At 47.5% G+C, this 21,890-nt stretch overlaps 2 protein-coding genes across 2 annotated transcripts; both read left to right on the forward strand.

Annotated features, from left to right (window-relative positions):
- The first annotated feature begins 5,327 nt into the window (after positions 1-5,327).
- Positions 5,328-6,618, forward strand: Ascl3 (achaete-scute family bHLH transcription factor 3). Its single transcript, XM_052762808.1, has one exon. The coding sequence runs from the start codon at positions 5,601-5,603 to the stop codon at positions 6,123-6,125; it is 525 nt and encodes a 174-aa protein (XP_052618768.1). The 5' UTR covers positions 5,328-5,600; the 3' UTR covers positions 6,126-6,618.
- A 2,383-nt stretch (positions 6,619-9,001) lies between these two features.
- Positions 9,002-21,806, forward strand: CUNH11orf16 (chromosome unknown C11orf16 homolog). The gene is given in 7 exon segments (XM_052760138.1): positions 9,002-9,059; positions 9,545-9,726; positions 11,562-11,718; positions 14,551-14,785; positions 16,506-17,125; positions 17,127-17,142; positions 20,340-21,806. Coding segments are annotated over 6 exon segments (1,395 nt in total). The 5' UTR covers positions 9,002-9,059; positions 9,545-9,562; the 3' UTR covers positions 20,543-21,806.
- The last annotated feature ends 84 nt before the right edge of the window (positions 21,807-21,890 follow it).

A 21,890-nucleotide genomic window follows, 5' to 3' on the forward strand; every position in this document is an offset into this window, starting at 1 on the left:
GCACACCTTTAATCCCAGTACTTGGTAAGCAGAAGCAGGTGGATCTCCATGAATTTGCAGACAGCCTGGTCTATGTAGTGAATTACAGGCCAGCCAGGACTTCATAGTCTCAGTATAAAAAAAAAAATGTTGTGCACTGGGGCTGTGTCTTAGTTAATATTACTAATGTTATGATGAAACACCATGACCAAAAGCAAGATGGGGAGGAAAGGGTTTACTTGGCTTATGCTTCTGTATCATTCTTCCACATCAAAGGAAGTCAGGACAGGAATTCAAACAGGGAAGGAACCTGGAAGCAGGAGCTGATGTAGAGGCCATGGAGGGGTGCTGCTTACTGGCTTGCTCAGCCTGCTTTCTTATAGAACCCAGGACCACATGCCATCACACACAATAGGCTGAGCTCTTCCCTATAAATCACTAAGAAAATGTCTTACAGCCAAATATTATGGAGGCATTTTCTCAATTGAGGTTCTTTCCTTTCCAGTGACTCCAACTTGTGCCAAGTTGACATAAAACTAGCCAGCACAAGCTAGAGAAATGACTCAGTGATTAAGAGCTCTTGCTTCTCTTGCAGAGTACCCAAGTTCAGTATCCAGCACCCACATTGGGCTGTTCACAACCACCTGTAACTCCAGGTCCAGGGGATCTGACACCCTCTTCTGGCCTCCATAGGCATCTGCACTCAGGTGCACATACCCACACACAAATGCACAGAAACATATAAATAAAAATGTAAAAATCTTTTAAGATATTAGATTTTCATTCTTGAATTTAATCTAATATGGCACATATTTGGTTATTTTTAGTTAGAATAAAGATCTTTCTTATTTATTTTAATAAACATTTTCAGAAATTCCAGCTTTTTATTTTCTACTTGTGTGTGCATGCATGCATGGTGTGCATATATATGTAAGGGGTGTGTGTGTGTGTGTGTGTGTGTGTGTGTGTGTGTGTGTTATGGAGGGTGTCAGGTGCCCTTTATTACTCTACACTCTGTTCCTTTGAGGCAGGGTCCTTCATTGAACCTGAAGCTAGTCTGGTGGCTGGCCAGCAAGGCCCACTGCTCCTCTTGTCTCCACCTGACCATCCCCAGCACTGAGGTTCCAGGGACGAACACAACCACCTTTGGCTTTTTAATGTGTATCCTGGGAGATTTGAACTCAGGTTCTTATGCTTGTGAAGCAAGCGCTCTTACCTGATGAGCCATCGCTCCAGCCCCTTCAAAACATTTTGAAACATAATTATGCTTAACTATATTATAGAATATGTTTTCTTCATGACTCACGAGTTTCTGTTGATTTAAGGAAGCAGTAGGAACTTCTCCCCATATATAAAACTAAACACTTGTAGTATGCCAATTCGCAGTTTGTTTTAAAGGGAGTTATTTTGCCAACATGGCGCTATCAAAGCACCAGCTCTCAGGGTCACGTCACTGTATTGCATTACCCAGAAGACTTCATGCTGCAAAGGTTACATGGACCCTCTTAGTTCTGGTCTGTCTGAAAAAATACTGACCAGTGTTTGCATATTATGAGACTATTGTATTTTTCATAAATAATTTTATATAAACCCATAAAATCCAGATGAATGGGAGCACCCTCTAAACAAAAGAATCTGACCCAAGTGTCCAGTTTCATAAGTAAACCTTTCAGCTTAGATTGTCAGGTGCTGTCATAGCTCCATAGTAGGTAGAAAGAAACACACACACACACACACACACACACACACACACACACACACACACACACACAGTTAAACCAGAGCCAGTCGGTTCTGTTTAACTATAAGCTACTTTGCATATTTTCACTAAATGACCACCTATAAATCAGGTTCAGTCAGACTCAGCCCCAAATACAGCATCTTGAACTACAAAACAGGTAAGAGATGCTTCTCCATATTGGCCCATGGGGAGACTGCAAAACAGCATTTTTAAGAAAAGCCCCAGGCACAGTTGATAAATGTTGTCATCAGTGGGATTATGCTAGTCTCTTAAGAAGTCGATGATGACCCATAAAACAAAAGGCCCAGATTGTCCTGGTGAGGAAATCTGAGGAACGGAGGTTCTGGCATCTGGCACCAGCATTGCTGCTGCCTTTGAAACCTTAGCCATTTATCATAGCCTCTGAGGAGGGAGGGAAGGAGGGCATCTCTAAGCTTCCCCAGCTCTCACATCCATGATCCAATTGTATGTGCAATGGTGACTTTATATTTTTTACATTCTAGATTTTTTTTTTAAATTATGAAAGTTGATGTTTTTATGCTCAGTGGAGCATCAAGAATCTCTCAGGATTTTATCATTAAGACCTCATTATTTATTTCCCAGAAGAGCTCTAAGACAGAAACCTGAGATGTTCCCGAGGTAGGTGTGTTCGCCAGCCATGCGTGTATTTGGAAGCCTGGAATAGCAGCATAAATCCATTGCTTTCTTTGGAGATAAACTTGTACTCAATTCCCCCATACACACATCCAGACCCCCCACTAGGCTTCCTGTCTTCACCCTCTTCATGGCTGCATGCTTTCATCTTCCTAAATTTTATGCTTAAATTCTCTTGCATGAATGAAAATCGACCACTCTTAAATGCCCCTGCACAGATGGAGGACTTTTTGGAAATGCTCAATAGAAAAGCCTCGTCATCAATGTGTCTTCAGACACACCATGCTCTAGGAATTATTCAAAATCTCATTAAAACTTAGAATCTTAATTACCTGTGGTCTATACGAATCACTCAGATTTCATCTGGGTCAAGGGCTAAGATACTATTTAAATTATTCTTCAGAGTAAAAACCATGACTCAAAATAAAATTCTGCCTAAGTGGCTTTGAGGACATCTGCTTTACTTTTGAGGAACCTGACTGTTCTGGTTTCATCTTGTTTGCTGTGATAAAAAGCACTCTGACCAAAAGCAGCTGAGGGGAGGAAAGGGCTTATTTCAGCTTACAGCTGCAGTCCGTCATCCAGGGGAACCAGGGCAGGGGCCCAAGGAGCAGGCACTGGAAGCAGCGACCATGGGGGACCACTTGCTTACTGGCTCACTCGCTCACTGGCTGGCTCATACTTAGCTAGCTTTGTTCTGCAGCCCAGGATCACCTGCCCAAGAAATGGTGCCACCCACAGTGGGGTGGGCCCCCCAATGTCAATTAACAGTCAAGACAATACCCTAGGGGCTGGAGAGATGGTTCAGCTCTTATGAGCACTTGCTGCTCTTGCTTAGGACCTGGGTTTGGTTCCCTGCAAAGCTCTCCAGCCGCTTGCAACTGCCTGTTACCCCAGTTCCAGAAGACCTGACACCCTCTTCTGGCCTCTATGGACACCAGGCACACATGACATGTGGTACACATACATACATGCAGGCACTCACACATAAAATAAGAAAAACAAAACAGAGAATATCCCCATACAGGCCCACAGGCCAATCAGATGTAGACAATTATTCTCTCGGGTGACTCGAGGCTGTGTCAAGGTGACAGTCAAAGCTAACAAGGGCATGGTATAGTGCCATTTAACTCGCCAGCTGTAGGCAAAAAAGGCCCTTATCAAAACTAAGCGGTGCAGGCTGCATTTCCCTTCGCCAGCCGTCTTGCTTTGCTTTGACACAGGGGCTCATGAATCTCACTAGCCTCGGGTGACCTTAACCTTCCGGTTCACTTGGTGCTGGGGTTTGACTCCAGGGCTGAGCTGCGCGCCCTGTCCCCATTTGCTGGATCTGTGGCTTTGTCATACCTGCCCTTTCCTCTTCGCCTCTAGAATTCCTGGCTTGGGAATTTCCTAACTAGTTTCTTGTCTCAGCAACTTTTTCTTTTTGACAGAATTCTGGCTCCTGTTTAATCTTCCAGAGATTTTTGTCTTCTGTTAGTTATTGTGGGTCATTTGGTCAGTAATTTGGCCTCTCCCATTTCCCGTTCCTCTCCTTTAGTTTTCATTGGCACTGCGTCACTCTCCTCCCCAGCCTCTTTAGCACACGCTGTTCCAGGCATTCACTCCTTTCCCAGCCAGTCCCACCGTGGCCTCCTACAACCCTCCCCCTTCTTCCCCTGCGCTCCAGCCCCTGGGCCCCCTGCCCCCGCCCTCAGCCCCCAGCCCCTACGGCCATTTCAGATTCGAGTTTCTTATCTCTTCGGAGGCCATGCCTAGGCCTCTTCACAAGGATGGAAACACACTAGAATCTGGTCCTAAAGGCCATTCCTCCTGTCACCCAGCAAGGTCTGTAGAGTTCCTGCTATGCTCAGGTAGAGAGGATCCAGTGCCAAGTTAGGTTTGGTGCCACATGCCTAGGATCCAGCCTCGGCTCTCTAACAAATGCCCGGCCGGCAAATACACAGCAAGACCCAGTCTCAAAACCACAAACGGAGAGAGCGGCCCCAGCGTTATCCAGTCTTGTCCATAAACATTTAGTTAGTTTGCTTTGCTTCGCCTCTTTTTTGTTTGCCAAGCCTATGACTCCCAAAGACACTGGAAAATTACCCCCTGAGAAGTCAGTTGCCCCAGAGCTGTGGATCCGCTGTCCAGGCCCACATGTCACCTGGGCTGCAATCATGAGCATGCTCAGACCTCTGCAACTGTGCTTTGAAGACACTAATGTTTTGATTCTCCACTGTGGGGGGAAATATTAACTAGGTTTTCTATGAGGTGCAGAGAAAGAGAGCTCCATAAGTATCCATCTGTGAAGAAAAAGGAAAACACCTAATTCCGGGATGAGGCATTGCCTGGACTTTTCAAATGCAAACCTTTTAACCACTGCAGGATAGTCAACACCTCAGGTGGATATAGGAAGCAGGTGAGGCTCAGAAAGGGTTAACACACCCGCCTGAGGATCCAGAGCAAGGGAAAGGAAAAGTCCAGATTGAGCCCCTAAAGGATTTCCAGCAGAAACACAAGCACTCCTTCCCTGCCTCCTAGGGAGCCAGTTAACAACAGTGTCCTAGAAAACCTACTGAGGCTTCTTTATACAGGCAAAGGCAAAAGGGTAGTGTCCATGTAGCTCAACGCACCTTGCTGATCACGTGCAAGGCCCTGGATTCAGTGCCCCCCCCCATCCGAGAGAGAGAAAGAGAGAGAGAGAGAGAGAATCCAATTTTTGAAGAGGGAAAGAGAAAAGGGGGGTCCTCCCTCCCTCCCTTCTTCCTTCCTTTCTTGTTAGTGGTGGTAATGTTTTGAGACAGTTTCACTATATCTCCCAGGCTGCCCTTGAACTCACAGCTATTCTCCTGCTTCAGCCTCTGGGGTACTGGAATTACAAGTCTCAGCCACCACCCCAGCGCCTCCACACAAATGACTATAACCCTGTTTGCTTTTCTTTTTTTTCTTTTTTTTGTTTTTTTCGAGACAGGGTTTCTCTGTGTAGTTTTGCGCCTGTCCTGGAACTCACTTTGTAGACCAGGCTGGCCTCGAACTCACAGAGATCCGCATGGCCATGCCTCCCAAGTGCTGGGACTAAAGGCGTGCGCCACCACTGCCCGGCCTGTTTACTTTTCTATATGAGCCCCCAAACGAAGCAGAAGTCTCTAAGACATGAATCTCGGAGAAAGTAGATTAAACCTGCTCTTTTTGAATCTGGCCAAACTGACAAGCTCACCTCTGTTTCTAGGTGAAAGGGGAAAGGATGGACACCAGGAGCTACTCCAGCCCTCCAGACAGGCTCTCCGTCTTCTCCGAGTCTGCCCACTTGCCACTGTCCAGGCCCTTCTACCTGGACCCCATGGTCACTGTCCACCTGTGCCCTGAGGCCCCGGTGCCAAACCCTTACGCGGACGAGCTGCCTCTGCTGCCCTTTTCCAGCGATACTCTGATCATGGACAATTATGGGGACCCGTACCCCTTCCCCTTCCCCATGCCTTACCCCAGCTACAGGCGCTGTGACTATGCCTATGGGCCGGCCTTCATCCGCAAGAGGAATGAGCGAGAGAGGCAGCGAGTCAAGTGTGTGAACGAAGGCTACGCCCGGCTACGGCGGCACCTGCCCGAGGACTACCTGGAGAAGCGACTCAGCAAAGTGGAGACCCTGAGAGCGGCCATCAAATACATCACCTACCTGCAATCTCTCTTGTACCCGGATGAGACTGAGGCCGAGAGGAACCCTCGAACCACCAGCTGTGGCCCCCTAGACCCACCTCTGAGAGTCATTTGAGCTGGCGCTTTCCAAAATGGGGTCTCCTGAAGCAGCATCCAGGAGATTCTCATACATGCACGTGGTTTGGGGCAGGGGACAATAGTCCTACCACCGACCTTCATTGAATGTTGCTTACCTGGGTTTCAGATGTACTAAAGTATCTCAGGCAGACTGAGAATCGCATGCTGGCCTCACTGCTTTAAGAACTCAGAGGGTACAGAGTTCCCAGGGTTCTCTGCACCTCCAACCCCACCCTTCTAACAGCCTTGGCCAAAGGCCCTCTGAAGAGTGACGGCTCAGTGATTGTGTCACACTTGGTAAATATTTGTTGATGCTATTCTCCTGTCCCAATCCCGTCACCTGTGTCAGGACCACCATTGACTTTCATCCCGGATTCTGCTCTCAACGGGCTCTACCCTCATTCTGAAGTCGTTTCTTTATCCTTTTGTGCATCCTGTAAGTCAGTGTGTACATACGTGTGAAGTTATTAAAATATCATTGCTCAAACCGATGACTACCTTTTGACTGCTACCTTTGAATGTACCCACTTAGTTTACTTTGTGGTTTTTTGTTTTGTTGCTCTTACTATGTAGCTCTGGCTGGATTCTATTTAACTCACAGAGATCAACCTGCCTGTGCTTCCAGAGTCCTAGGATTGACAGCATGTGCCACCATGCCTGGACCCACCTGGCTTTCATCCCCACAAAAGGGAAATCACAGTCTTGCAAACACATCCTTCTCTCTTTACTCTTCCATTTTAACTTGGAATATTTTCCTACTTACCACCACTGAAACCCCATGGTCTCATTCAGTAATCCCTTCTGGCTGCCCCCTTCACTAGTCTTTTTTAGACTGGTGTTCAAGGCACGTGTCTGGGCCACAGTCATTCTGGTGACTGCAGAACTAGCTTTAGGAGAGCATCATCACTCAAAGAACTTTGAGTTGCCAGAGAAAACTCAGCCCAAACCATCACCGTCACAACCAACACAGAGAATGTATTCCCTCCTTAACTTCTCTCTCTCTCTCTCTCTCTCTCTCTCTCTCTCTCTCTCTCTCCAGCAAGAAGTACAGGGAGCTGGAAAGATGGCTAAGTAGTTAAGAGTACTTAATGCTCTTGCAGAGGATCCAGGTTTGGTTTCCAGCATCTACTTGGCACCTCACAACTCTCTATGACTCCAGTTCCAGGGGATCCAAAGCCCTCTTCTAGCCTCTGCAGGCACCAGACATGCCTGTAGTGCACATACATACATGCAGGCAGAACATTCATACATATAAAATAAAAGTAAATGAACTTTTTTAAAGTCAGTACAAAACACACTGTGAGGGGGCAGTGGGCTACTTGAACAGAGTGCTTAAGAGACTAGGTCTCTCTCTATGACTTTCTCAGGAAGTAGCCACCAGAATCTTCTAGAATTAGCTATCTCTTTATTTCTGCACAAGAAGAAGAGAGTCTAAGCCGGGTGGTGGTGACACATACCTTTAATCCCAGTACTTGGGAGGCAGAGCCAGGCAGATCTCTGTGAGTTCAAGGCCAACCTGGTCTACAGAGTGAGTTCCAGGACAGGCACCAAAACTACACAGAGAAACCCTGTCTCGAAAAACCAAAAAAAAAAAAAAAAAAGAAGAGAGTCTTTACACAAAATTCCCAGCCACAGTCTTGAGACTCACACACATGTCCCTGTGTGCCTTCTTGGGTCTTCTCCATTGAGCACCATGACTGCTTCGACATACAAGTCTTTTGTGGATACAGGCATGAGAACAGAATCTGGACTTCTTTATTTTTGTTTTTTTGAGACATGGTTTCTCTGTGTAGTTTTGCGCCTTTCCTAGAACTCACTTTGTAGACCAGGCTGGCCTCGAACTCACAGAGATCCGCCTGTCTCTGCCTCCCGAGTGCTGGGATTAAAGGCGTGCGCCACCACCGCCCAGACTTATTATTTTTTAATGATTTATGTGCACTGGTGTTTTGCCTGCATGTGTGCCTATGTGAGGGTGTCAGACCTTGGAGTTACAGACAGTTGTGAGCTGTCATGTGGGTGCTGGGAATTGAACCGGGGTCCTTTGGAAGACCAGCCAGTGCTGTTAATTGCTGAGCCATCTCTCCAGTCCCAAGGAATCTGGACTTCTATTCCTTTGGTCACCAGTCTGTTCCCCATACTTCTACAGCTCACATACTTCGACTTCTTCCGTTACGTTTGTGTGTGTGTGTGTGTGTGTGTGTGTGTGTGTGTGTGTGTGTGTGTGTGTACATGCATGGGCCTGTGGAGGCTAGGTGTCTTCCTCAGTTGCTCTCCCATTTATTTATTTATTTATTTATTTATTTATTTATAGACAGGATCTCTCATTGAGCCAGAGCTCCACAATTTGGGTCAGTAGTTGGCCCTTAATCTTTTCCTTCCACGCTAGGGTTGTAAACCCAGCCAGGTGGGTGCTGGGGATCCGAACTCAGGTCTTCATGCTCACACAGCAAGCAGTTTACCTTCTGAGCTGCCTTTCTAGCTCCAAGGCTATTTTGTTTTAAACTACAAGGAATGAAGAGTCCCTAGGCTACTCAGTAGCCTCCCAATCCAACCTCCTGCCTTCACTAGGTAGAGGCGGATAGACAGCCCTCTGTCTTTGTAGAGCTCAGCACCCCCTCACGGGGCTCCCCCTAGATCCCTAAGAGGCTCCCACTGTAAGGAAGCAGCCCTTGAGATTAAGGGAGAATACAAAATTTGCCCTGATTCCCCCACTTTACCCCCAAATCTAAGTCTCTCAGCGCTTCGGGTCACCCTCTGCACATGCCCAGTACCCTCCCATGCCCCAGTGTAGCTGCTGGATCACATCCATAGCAACCTGCTTGGCAACCTGCCTGGGAACCAAGAGTTGTTGGGCCAAGGCCATGAATGCCAACTCTCAGATGGGGCTGAGACTGTGGCAAGGCTGAAGTCTCGGCTGGATTTGGGGTTTTAGGTAAGTCCCTTTGGAATCAGACCTGTGGCTTTGGGCCATGGTAGACCCTAACAAGTCTTAGGTGGCTGCTGCTGTCTCTGAATAAGTCCACAAAGGGGATGGCCCTGTGCTAGTCCTGTAGGTGACCAGGTTAGGACGGGAACTGGTGGCTTTTGGTGGGGGTCAGGTGGCCAGAGCAGGGTGTGTAAAGAGAAAGGGCATGCTCCAGGGGTTCTAGGCACTGGGGAGGAGGAAAGAGGTAAAGCCCAATGGGAGCTTCTTGTGGCTCTTCTCTGGAGTGGTTACAAGCTGTGAGCATGCAGCTTTGAAGGAGGATTAAAGTGGGACTTCTTTAAGTTTCTAGCTTCCATTCTTTCAGCCCTCCCTAGACCCTGAGGGACATTCTGAGATAGGTACTCCAAAGCCGAAACTCTGGGTGTGTGTGGGAACCCTGGGGAGTGTCCTCTGCCGGCCTGAGACAACTGTGATGCTTGTGTTTGCTCCAGGTGGGTGCTCTGAGGGCCATGCAGCCCTCTACCAGGCCTGGGCTGCCTCTGCCCAAATACTGCAGTGTGGCCACAACCCGGAAAGCCCCTGACCTGGATGGTGCCGCGCCACCCTGTGACCCCTTCACCTGTCCCTTTGCCACGCAGGCACCCTGGCTGCCCATGAACTGCACACTCACCAGGTACCAGCTTCTGCCCTCTGTCCTTCCTTTCTCCTCTGTTCCTGGTCCAGTTGAAAGTGCCTCAAATGCCTGGGATTTTCCAGAACGGCATCTTCGGTCAGCGGTCTAAAGTGTGACTATGAGATGGCAAAGGAACTTCAGCCTGTAGCAAGTTCCAGGGACCAGTCTGCCTGGGATAGGGGCATACCAGCCCAAATACTCAACTTAAAAAAAAAAATTTAAAAAAAAAATTTTTTTTTTTAAGTGTTTGGGTGTTCTGCCCGCTTGCATGTCTGTGTACTACATCATACAGTACCTGCAGAGGCCAGAAGAGGGCAGCAGATCTGCTCGAACTGGAGTTACAGAAGCTTGTTAGTAGCCATGTGGGTGCTGGAAACTAAATCCTGGTCCTCTGCAAGAGCAACAGGTGCTCTTAACCACTAAACTATCTCTCCAGTCCATTGCTCAAGTTCTTAATTTATTTGTTTGGAACACCTTGTTCAAGGCCAAGTTAAGCTTTTTTGTTGTTCTTTTGGTTTGGTTTGATCTTTTTGAGACAGGTTTTCTCTGTGTAGCCCTGGCTGTCCTGGAACTCACTCTGTAGATCAGGCTGGCCTCAAACTCACAGAGATTTGCCTGCCTCTGTCTCCTGAGTGCTGGGATTTAAAGAGTGCACCACCACCACCCAGTCCTTTTTTTTTTGTTTTTTTTCTCTCCAAGTTAAATATCTTTATATTCAGACTTGCCTACAAAACAGCTTTTTCAAAAGCCCAGGCCCTCCTGGGCTGGAAAGATTACTCTGCAGTTAAGAGTGCATACTCATTCTCACAGAAAACCTGACTTCAATTCCTAGCACCCACATCATGCAGCTCACAAACGCCTGTAACTCCAGCTCCAGGGAATCTGAACACATACACTTCAAAAAGTAAAAAATAAATATTTGAAGGAAACAAAAACCCCAAAGACCAGATCCTTCATTCTGCAACTGCCCCAGGCCAGAGAATCCTTGGAATTGGCTTTGCCTTCCACTACTCCTCAGCCCCTTCAGGAGCTCCTCTGTTGCCCAGCTCCATCACTTCCACATCCCTCTGACCCCTGGAGCCAAGCGACTTACAGTTTGGCTCCCCTGTCACTTTGTCACCTCATTCTAGAATCCCACGCTGTCTTTCAAGCATTGATTAACACAAGTAGAGAAGCAGATTTCATTTTGGTTATCCTGAAACAATGTGCAGTCCAAAAAAGGGCCCTCTGTGCCCTTCACTTTCTGCTAACTCCAGAGGTTTAGCTGGTCCTACAGGAAGTCATAGATTGCCACATTCTCCCTGAATTTCTGTTGCTCACACCCTTATTATCCTCATGCAGTGAGTCTCCTCGGATCAGACCCTGAGGCATGTATCTTACTGGTTTTATTATTTTCTTTTATTATTTTTTTCTTTTTTTCTTTTTTTTTTTTTTTTTTTTTTTTTTGGTTTTTCGAGACAGGGTTTCTCTGTATAGCTTTGCGCCTTTCCTGGAACTCGCTTTGGAGACCAGGCTGGCCTCGAACTCACAGAGATCCGCCTGGCTCTGCCTCCCGAGTGCTGGGACTAAAGGCGTGCGCCACCACCGCCCGGCTTATTATTTTATTTTATATTCATATATTTATCTAGGTGGGGACACACTCTATAGCTCACCTGTGGCAGTCAGAAGACCACCTATGGGAGTCAGTTTTCTTCTTCCACGATGTGGGGTCTGGGGGTTGAACTCAGACTGTCAGGCTTGGTGGCAAGCACATTTACCCTCTGAGCCCTTTCTATGGTCTATTGATGTTTTTTAGGGTTTTGTGCTCACCCCTTGATATCATTTGCTTTTCCCAGGTATGCCTCTTGTCACCCATGTTCCCACACTGCTGGTCCACCATGGCAGGGGCTTAGCTGGCTGGGAAGAGTTGGAGATGCTGCTGGCCCCTGGGTCCTGGCCAGGAGGGAACCTGATGGCTTTTATTATCTGGCTCAGATCAAGGCTGCTCCAGAGGCAAGTGCTTCTCCCCATCAGCTCCCCACACGCTCCTCTGGGTGGCGCTGTTGCACCCGATGTGTCTTGGCTGCGTACATTCGGAAGTACATTGGTTCTTGGCTGAGTTGTTAGGGCTGTGGGGTGAAGTGCTGCAAGATGAGCAGTGTGACTGACAGAAACCTACTGTGTGATTCCCATTCTGAGGCTGTAAGTCAGAAATTTCAAGTGTAGGTCTTTCTAAGGGCCACGAGGACGAGTCTGTTTCCTGCCCCTCTCATAGTTTCAAGTATTTGCTCAAAATCGTGGGGTTTCCTTAGCTTGAACAAGCAGCACCCTGATCTCTGCCTTTGATTTAACATGGCTTTCTCTATTATCTAGTCACATTTCCTCTCTTTCCCAAATGATTTTTATTTATGTGTATAAGGGGGTTGGATCTCCTAAAGCTGAACCCACAGGTGACTGTGAGCTGCCTGATGTGGGTGCTGGGATCTGAACCCAGTTCCTCTACAAGAACAGCAAGTGTGCTTAACCACTGAGCAATCCCTCCAGCCCCTCAAATCTCCTCTTCGTATAAAGACATCAGTTAGAATAAGGGCCTGCCATGCTCACTGTGACCTTAACTAATTATACCTGCAATGGCCCGATTCCTAAGGGGACATCGCATGCTGGGGTACTGGGACAAAGACTTGAATCCATCAACTTGCAGAAAGGAGAACACAGTTTATCCCTTAACAGTGAGAAAAATGTACATCAGTTGTTCAGGAAGATTCAGTGTGTTGAATCATGGGCCTGAGCCTGAAAGAGGAACCGCGATGTACTTCTCACATGTGGGCACTTGCTCTCACATACACAATCTTGTTCTGAAATGCCAGGAGCCAGGCCTAGGCTCCACTTAAGTGGCGACTTTCATGGATCTCTCTGTTTGTTGAAACAAGGTTTCTCTGTGTAGCCCTGGCTGTCCTAGAACTCATTCTGTAGAACAGGCTGGCCTCAAACTCTGAGATCCACCTGCCTCTGCCTCCCAGGTGCTGGGATTAAAGGAGTGCGCTCCCAATTAACATTGCTTTTTAATTGCCACAATGTAGCATATGAATGGCTTATCACATTTAACAGAAGGGCACATCATCAAATGCTGAAAAGTAAACCCCTTAAGCCACCTGGCTTGGACTTCTCTCTTTTCTTTCCCCCCAAGACAAGGTTTCTCTGTACAACAGCTCTGGCTGTCCTGGAACTCATTTTGTAGACCAGGCTGGCCTTGAACTCAGAGAGATCCACTGCCTCTGCCTCCCGAGTGCTGGGATTAAAAGTGTGTACCACTACCTCCCGGCTTAGAATTCTCTTTTTAAAATTAGTTTTATTTTATGTCTGTGTGAATGTTAAGTATACCATGTGCATGTAATGCCAAGAGAGGCCAGAAGAGCGTGTAGAATCCCCGCTCCCACCCAGAACTGGAGTTACAACCGGTTGTGAGCTGCCCTGTGAGAGCTGGAAACCAAACTTGGGTCTCTGTAAGAGTAGGAAGTGGTCTTAATCACTGAGCCATCTCTCGGGTCCCAAGTTTTAATTTTTTGACATAGGACCTTATGTATCCCAGGATGCCTTGAACTTTGAACTTGTGATTCTCTTGCCTCTGCCTCTCAGGAGCTGTGATTGTATGTTTCACTACCGTGCTTGGCTTATGTAGTGCTGGGGATTGAGCCCAGGTCTTCTACATACTAGGTATGCACTCTATCAACTAGCTACATTCCCAGCTCCAGTACTTTACTTTCTAGAGTCAGACTTTGTGAATGTGGTTCCGTGTGTGTGTGTGTGTGTGTGTGTGTGTGTGTGTGTGTGTGTGTGCTCATGTGTGTACGTGTGCCATGGCATGTGGGTCAGAAGGCAACGGGAGGAGTCAGTTGTCTCCTTCCATCATGTGGGTCCTGGGAATCAAACTCAGGTAGTCAGGTTTGGCTGCAAGCCCCTTTCCCCACTGAACCATCTTGCTTGCCCCATCTTTTTGTTTGCTTCAAACAGGGTCTCAGTCTGTAGCCTCAGCTGCCCTGGCACTTGATATGTACCTCAACATGACCTGGAATTCAGTATAAAGCCCAGGCTGCCCCCAAACTCAAGAGCAATTCTCCTGCCTCAGCCTCTCTTGTACTGAGATTATGGGTATGCATCGTCACTCTCTGTTCCCCTGTTGTATTTCATTCTGTTCCCCTATTGTTCTATTTCAAGTGTTTTTTTTTTTATTTATTTTATGTGTATGAGTGCTTTGTCTGTGTGGTGGTTTGAAGGAGAATGGCCCCCTTAGGCTCCTATGTTTGAATGCTTGGTCCCTAGTTGGTAGAACTGTTGGGGAAAGAAGAGAAGGTGTGGCCTTGTTGGAGGAGGTGTGTCACTGGGGTGGGCTTGAGGTTTCAAAAGCCTGTATGTACCATTCTCAGCTCCCTCTGCCTTCTTCTTGTGGATCAGGAGGTAAGCTCTGTTTCTGCTTCAGCACATCCCTGCCAGGTTCCTGCTGTGTTCCTCACCATGATGGCCATGGACTCTAACCCTCTGAAACCGTGAGCCCAGTCAACACTCCCTTTTATAAGTTGCCTTGGTCATGGTGTTTTATCAAGGCATTGGGACAGTAACTAAGACAGCCTGATTACATGCATGTGTATCATGTATATATGCCTGGTGGTTACAGAGGCCAGAAGAGGGTGTTAGATCCCCTGGAGCTGCAAATATGGATAGCTGTGAGCCTCCATGTGAGTGCTGGGAACCAAACCATGGTCCTCTGCAAGGGCAGCCAGGGCTCTTGATTACGGAACCATCTCCCTAGCCCCTAATGTCAAATCTTCCTCTATTTCCTTCCCATAGCTGGAGAGGCGGGGGGCCCTGGTTGTGGAATTTGAGGCTCCCCTTGTCACAGGCCTAAAGCTGCCAGCCCAACAACGGAGAGTGGTATTTCCAGAAGATGTCATTCAGTTCTCGCCATCTGTGCCACACTCACTGCAACCAGGTGACAAGGTGCTGGCACCCTGGGAACCAGAGCAGCAGCAGTTCGGCCCTGGCACTGTTCTCTTGGGCTTGAAGAAACAAAAAGGCCAAAGAGGTGAGGAAGCTCCCGTGACCTGACATCCCCAGAGGAGCACTGCTGGGAGTCATGGCTCCCCAGAGGAGCACTGCAGGTGGTCATGGCTCCCCAGAGGAGCACTGCTGGTGGTCATGGCTCCCCAGAGGAGCACTGCTGGGAGTCTTGGCTCAGCAGTCTCAGAACCACAACAAACAGAACCCTCACACCCTCCCCAGCGCCCTCACCCTGCAGGGGCAGCAGATCCACAGTCCTATCTTCCAGGATATGTGATGTTTAGTATCAGAGAGGACAGAAGCTGGCATGTGGCTTGTGTCTGTAATGCCAGCACTTAGGAAGCTGAGCCAGAGGACTGCTATAAATTTGAAGGTAGCCTGGGCTACAGAGTAAGAGTGTCTAAAAAAACAAAAAATGGGGCCTGGAGAGATGGCTCAGTAGTTAACAGTACTTGCTGTGCTTGTAAAGGACCCAGATTCAGTTCCCAGCACTCACACGGAAGCTCACAGCCTTCTGGAACTCCAATTCCAGGGGACCCAGTACCCTCTTCTGGCCTCCCTGGGCACCATGTTATGAATGTGGCACACATACATATATCCAGGCAAAGCACTTATACACATAAAATAAAAATTAATAAAAATATTTAGAAAACAAAGTAAAACAACAACCAAAAAGACAAAACGCATAAAATAAAATCAAGAGAAACAACTTAGAACTACCATGTTGATTACCAAAACCATCACATGATGTGATGTCATGTGTCTCTAATTCCAGCACTCAGTGGGCTGAAGCAGGGGGATCATGAATCTGAAGGTAGCGTGGGTTACATAATGAGACCTATCTCAAAAATGCAAACCAACAAACCCAACAAAGACATTGCGTGTGGTGGCGGGGAAGTATTCTAGTCATGGGGACTGATCACTCACCAAGTCCTCCAGAGACTGACCATCCTCTTACGCCAGCCAATCAGCACTGCTGTACTTCAGAGAAGGATAAAAAGCCTCTGCTGAGGCTGCATTTTGGTTCTGCATGAAAACCAGTTCCCTCCAGGTCCTCTTCAGCCTAGGAGGCAGGGAGGTGCCAGTACATCCTCCAGAGCTGGTGACAGTCAGTGTGCTACGGGAGCGGGGGGCATTCCCACAGGCTCTCTGGGCACAGTGGCACAGGAAGAGCCAGGAAGAGCAGAGGGATGGGGCTGAGGCTTTTGGCTTTGGGGATAGGGAAACCTTTATTCCAAAGAACCTGGAATTATTTAAAAAAAAAAAACGCTATGGTGATATTTTATTTGTATTAAAATGTTATTTGTATGTTAATAAATAAAGTTCCCCGGGGGTCAGAGCTATTAGCAAGCCATAGGAAACCAGGGCAGTGGTAGCGTACGCTTGTAATTCCAGCACTTAGTAGGCAGAGCTGGGTAAGTCTCTGTGTGTTCAGGGATACAGCCATTATTGGATACACATGCCTTTAATCTTAATACCAATCATGGAAAACCTGGAGGCCTATACAGACAGGCCGTGAGGAGGCGGTCATGTGGTTGGGTTTACAACCAATGAGAAGGCAGGACAGGAACTCTATATAAAGACTTTAACACAGGGGTAGTTCTGGTTCGGAGAGGTAGGACCACCGCAGGAGGAAGGGTAAGGTTTTAGCTCTTAGCTCTGACCTCTTGGCTTTCTTCTTTGCATTGGTTCTGTGTTTCTTATTTAATAAGAAGGTTGGATACATCTCCCATTTCTGTTCATAGCATCTAAAGAAGAAGAGATTATTGTTCACTTCTGGAATGGCAAGACAACTAAGGTGCCTCTAGACAGGGTCCAGTGTGTGCCCCCCACTGTCTGGAAGAAGGCTGTGGAGAGACTAGAAACACCTCACACAAGGGACTACCACAGTCCTTTTCTTTGGGTACCTCACTGCTCTCAGTTGGGACCTAACACTGGATGCTCCACACACAAGCCTCCTCTGAACTCTTCCTTCTTATGCCCTCCCTGCCTCTCTCATGCCCGCTGCCAGCTTCTGTATCAGAGCTGTTTCTGCAGCTGTCCTTTGATGGGGCCTAGCTGGTGGCCTCTAACTGGGACCTCAGAGGTCACAACCAGAAAATGCCCAGAGCTGGAGCTGAAGCCCACAGCTCAGCTTCTGCCCCTACAAGGTCCTAAAGAGGAGGCCATAGCAGCGTTCAGCTACAATATGTCCTCCTCCTCTGAGGAAGAGAATTCAGAGAGTCATCTGGAGATGGGACTTCCTGAGAGACAGATGGTAAGCAGGGCAGTCAACACTGACCCCTTCCTTTCTGAGAAGCCGCGGCAGCAATTCGACCCCCGCCAGCCTGAGTGGAGGTACTGGAGGAGAAATGGGCCTGAGCCACCCCCCTGGAAAACCAGGTATGTTATACTGGGGTATGGCACTAGCTTCCCAGGCAGGGGCTAAAGGCTGCAAGGGTCTCTTGGGAATCTGGTACACTCTGGTGGGCTTGAAAGTAATGTATGGAATGCAGGCTGTGGGGGAGAATGTCAGATGTAGAAAGTGGTAGCTCCCCCAGGAGAGGACAGATAGGCTTGATCTTTGTGCTCTGATGGGTACATCTATTTAACACCCTCCTCTTCTTTGAGACAGGGTCTCATGTAACCAAAGATGACCTTGAACTCCTGATCCTCCCACCTCTACCTCCCGAGGGCTGGGACTACAGGCATGTACTACCATGCCAGGTTTATGTGGTACTGGGTAGAACCCAGGGCATCATGCATGCCAGGCAAGCACTCTGCCAACATCCCTAGCCACATCTTCCCTTTTCTGTCTCCACTCATCTGCTAACAGGGCACTGACTGCAGGTGTTGATGAGAGTCAAGACCTGAGCAAGTATAGAAACTAGACCTTAAATGTTAGTGATTAGGCTGTACTGTCCACACGGGCCCCTTAGTAAGATGGGGGGGGGGGGCACTGCCTTTTGCTGCTCATTTTAGAATAGATAGGCAACCCCTAGCTTCACCTTGCACTGAGGACTATGGAGCACATCTTGGTAGGTTAGAGGAGATGCATGTTATTCTCTGCCCCATAGCCATCCTATCTAAATTCCCATCAGACTGCAGAAAGAGCAGAAGTCTAGGTGAGGGAGCAGAGTTGCACGAGGCAGGTGCCTAGAAAAGCATGGCCTGGGCTTCACTCTGGAGGCCTGTTGCCATTGATCTCCTGTCCACTGAGGAGGGATCTGTGGCAGGCATACTATGCTCTGAGTGTTAAGGGCTTCAGGGCCACTAGACACTATGGAAACTGAGACCCAGGCCTTGTTTGAAGCCACTGGCCTGTTCCTAGAATAGCTACTTAGCCAGAATGGACTACTCAGCGTGTGAGCAGCTCACTCTCACCACAGGACTAAGTCTTCAGTTCCAGGAAGTTGAGATCTTATTTCTTGGGTGACTTCTCTAGACCCCAGGGTTGGGCACAAGTCAGTGCAGGCCTAAGTCTACTCAGATTTTTTTTTTAACTAAATAAAATGTGTATGGGTGTTTTACCTGCATGTATGTCTGTGTGTCACATATATGTAGGACCCTCAGAAGCCAGAAAGGACATCAGATTCCCCTGGGAGTGGTTACATACTGTTATAAGCCACCATGGGGATGCTGGAAATTGAACTTAGGTCCTCTGGAAGAGCAGTCAGTGCTCTTAACCTTTGAGCCATCTCTCCAGCCCCCTGCAGTAGTATTTTACAAGAGGCTTTCAGGAATTTCTCTGGCATCCGAAGTTGGGGATATTTCCTTCACCCCTGTCAGGGAAACAATTAGAAAGACAAGCATCCATTTCTGGTGAACTGAGAGGAAAGGTCTGGAACTTCTGTTAAAGTGGTCTCCAGGTCTCACTATAGCAAGTCTTGGCAGCAACTGCTTGGAAACAGCTGTTTCTGGAATCCTCCTTCCAACCAGTGACAGGATAAAGAGAATAGTTCCCAAATCTAACATTCATGCTGACTGACTCTTGACTTCCACCACCTCCTGTTTGGCACAGCCTGGAGAAAGAAAGGCTGTACCTACTCTTGTAAGGAAGAGCAACAGGGGTTAACCAGAGGGGCCGTGGTGATGAGACAGGCCCAGGTTTCTGGGTTTGGTTTCCATTGCTGTGATTTGAAATCTCTAGAGTGGACAGAAACCAGTCAAGGACAAGCACACTCTCTCCCGCCCTACATCCATGCTACCACTTCCTACCTAAAGCTGCTTAGACCCATGTTCAGTCTCTTTCCCAATCATTGTATTAAAATATATGCAAATCAGTTTTTCCTGTCAAAATAAATTCTGAGGCAGGAGAGATAGCTCAGTGGTTAAGAGTGCTTATTGTTTGCCCGGGAGTGGTGGCACATGCCTTTAATCCCAGCACTTGGGAGGCAGAGGCAGAGACAGGCAGATCTCTAGGTTCAAGGCCAGCCTGGCCTGGTCTACAGAGTAAGTTCCAGGACAGCCAGGGCTCCACAGAGAAACCTGTGCTTATTGTCTTCCTGAGAACCAGAGTTCAGTGCCCAGCATGCACATCAGACAGCTCACAATCACCTGCTAACTCCAGCTCCAGGGGATATGATACCCTTTTCTGGTCTCCATAGACACTCAAGTACATATGACATACACTCATACAGATACACACACACACACACACACACACACACACACACACACACACACACATATATATATATATATAATAAAAATGAATCTTTTTTTCTTTTTTGAGACAGGGGTTCTCTGTGTAGCCCTGACTGTCCTGGAACTCACTTTGTAGACCAGGCTGTTCTCAAACTCAAGAGATCAGCCTGACTTTGCCTCCCAAGTGATGGGATTAAAGATGTGTGTCACTACTGCCAGGCTAAAAATCAATCTTCAAGAAAATAAAATAATTCTAATAATTAATCATAAAGAAGAAGAAGAATGTATCTTTTGGGTCCTAGGTGTTTTGTTGCAGTTCAGGAAAAGATTTAAGCTTCTGGATTAGCCTATGGAGCAACATCAGGAATATTCTAAATCCACACAGAGAATGTTCTAGATGGTGTATGGGAAAGCACCCCCCCCCCCCCAGCTATTTCTTCCTGTTTAGATCTATTCATTAGAAGTCCCATCCCCTGCTGTTTTTGTTCTTAGCAGTTTTGACAGGGTCTGGGTCAAACCTAGACTAGCCTGGTTCTGGGATTATAGATGGGAGCCACCATGCAGAGGCCATACTTCCTGTCATAGTCAACTGGCAAAGATGACTGATAGGTACAAAGCCACGTGCAAGCCAGGGCTGGAGACAACAGCAGGTAACAAAGGTTTTTCCCTTTCCAGCTTTGTATCCTTGTAGGAAATGTACTATTTGGCTTCTAAACAGGATTAGTATTTAATCAGTACTAAGTATCAGCACTCCATTAGACAGTACTTGATGCCAGTCTGTCACGTTCCAAAGTTTGACCATCAGCCCTCAGCTCTACCTCTGTGATCCTCGGGTATGTGGGTCCTCTGCCCTCCAAACATGGCCTTCTGCATTCCCTTACAAGGATACAAAGCTAGAAGGAAAAGACAGGCTGTTACTTCCCACTGTCTCTAGCACCGGCTCCACTAACTGATCTTGGGTTTAGGAACAAGATGTTGCCACAAAAAGAAAAAAGACAAGGACAACCAACAGGACAGAGTGCCAGCTGCAGTTGTGGGGACTACCCAGGAGCTAGCCCTGGAAGCCACCAACAAGAAACCACAGCAGACTCAACCAGAAGCTGAACACAGACAACGAAGCCAGGCATTAGAACAATCAGAGGAACAATTCCCTTAGTAGAAAAGTCCTGAGCATCTGGGTAAAGCAGAATGCCTGGGCAGGGTATCCAAGGGGCTCCTTAAGTAGTTCTTCCTGGGGTCATATTGTTTGAGGATGGTAAAAATATGGCCCCTCTCCAGAAAACCACATACCCACTGTTTTGCATGTGTCAGAAGATGCAGAGGACCCACAAAGTTCATTCCAGGCTTCCGGAAGGATGTGCAAGGCTCCCTATAAAGTTTCCCAAGTCAGGCAGTTTACAACCACCTGTTATTCCAGCTCCAGGGGTCAGATCCCCTCTTCTGGACTCTGAGGGTACCTATACTCCAGGTGCACAAGTCCACACATATACACATAATTTTAAAAACTGGGGCTAGAGTGGACTCATTGGTTAAGAGCATTTGCTGCTCTTAAAGAGGACCCAGGTTTGCTTCTAGCACTCATATGGCAGCCAACAACCATCTTCTGGCCTCCGTGGGTACCAGGCATGCACATGGTACATATGCAAAATACTCATACACACAGAAATAATCTTAAAAGGCAAACTGGGTATTGTGGTTCATGTCTGTAAATCCCAAGATTTGGGAAGCTGAGGCAGGATGATTATTGCAAATGTGAGGCCAGCCTAGGTGTGTACTAGGCTGGTCTGCTACTACAGTGTGAGATCCTGTCTCATCTTAAAAATCAAAACAGAAACAAAACAAAAATCTTTAAAATTACAGTCAGCCTATAAGATTGAAATTTTGGAGCTGAGGACCGAACCCAGGGCCTTGCACTTGCTAGGCAAGTGCTCTACCACTAAGCTAAATCCCCAACCCTAAAGATTTTTCTCCTAGAGGAAGTTAAGGAAAATGAGGTAAACACTTGAAAAGAGGTTTTAAAAGAGCGGCTGACAAAGCCTTAACAGAAGGAGGCTGAGCACAGGCCGCAGGTGAGAATGTCTAACAGGGCCCGCTCCCCTCCCGAGAGCTCCTGCAGGGAAGCAGCATTTGGAAGACACCTTGTTGTGAGGGCCACAGGAGCTGGTGGTCCTGCACTGGACTTCCTGCCAGGGGCCTGCTGAACGGCTTAGGACACTTATCACAAAAGGGGCAGGGTGTGCCCACCTGCTGTCTTCTCATAAAGCCTACAGTTGTACATGGGAAACATTGTGTTTTTTTCTTTTTAATACCAATAAAATGAATTCTTTTTAGTTCCAAATCTCTCCCTTTATTATCATAATTAACACTTATTTGGAAAGCCAGTAGTAAGAGCTGTTCAGACAGCACCATTACATTATTGTTTTCAGGCACACAAGGATGGGGGACTTGTATAATCAATCTCAAGGTAAAATGAGCTCTGAAAGAGACAGACTCCAGTTCACAAA

This window comes from Peromyscus californicus, unplaced genomic scaffold (genome assembly GCF_007827085.1).
Source record: "Peromyscus californicus insignis strain IS unplaced genomic scaffold, ASM782708v3 Scaffold_4__1_contigs__length_199733344, whole genome shotgun sequence".
NCBI lineage: Eukaryota > Metazoa > Chordata > Mammalia > Rodentia > Cricetidae > Peromyscus > Peromyscus californicus.

Excerpts from the sequence above, each read along its gene's own strand:
- Ascl3 (XM_052762808.1), top strand. The coding sequence starts at position 5,601 with ATGGACACCAGGAGCTACTCCAGCCCTCCAGACAGGCTCTCCGTCTTC.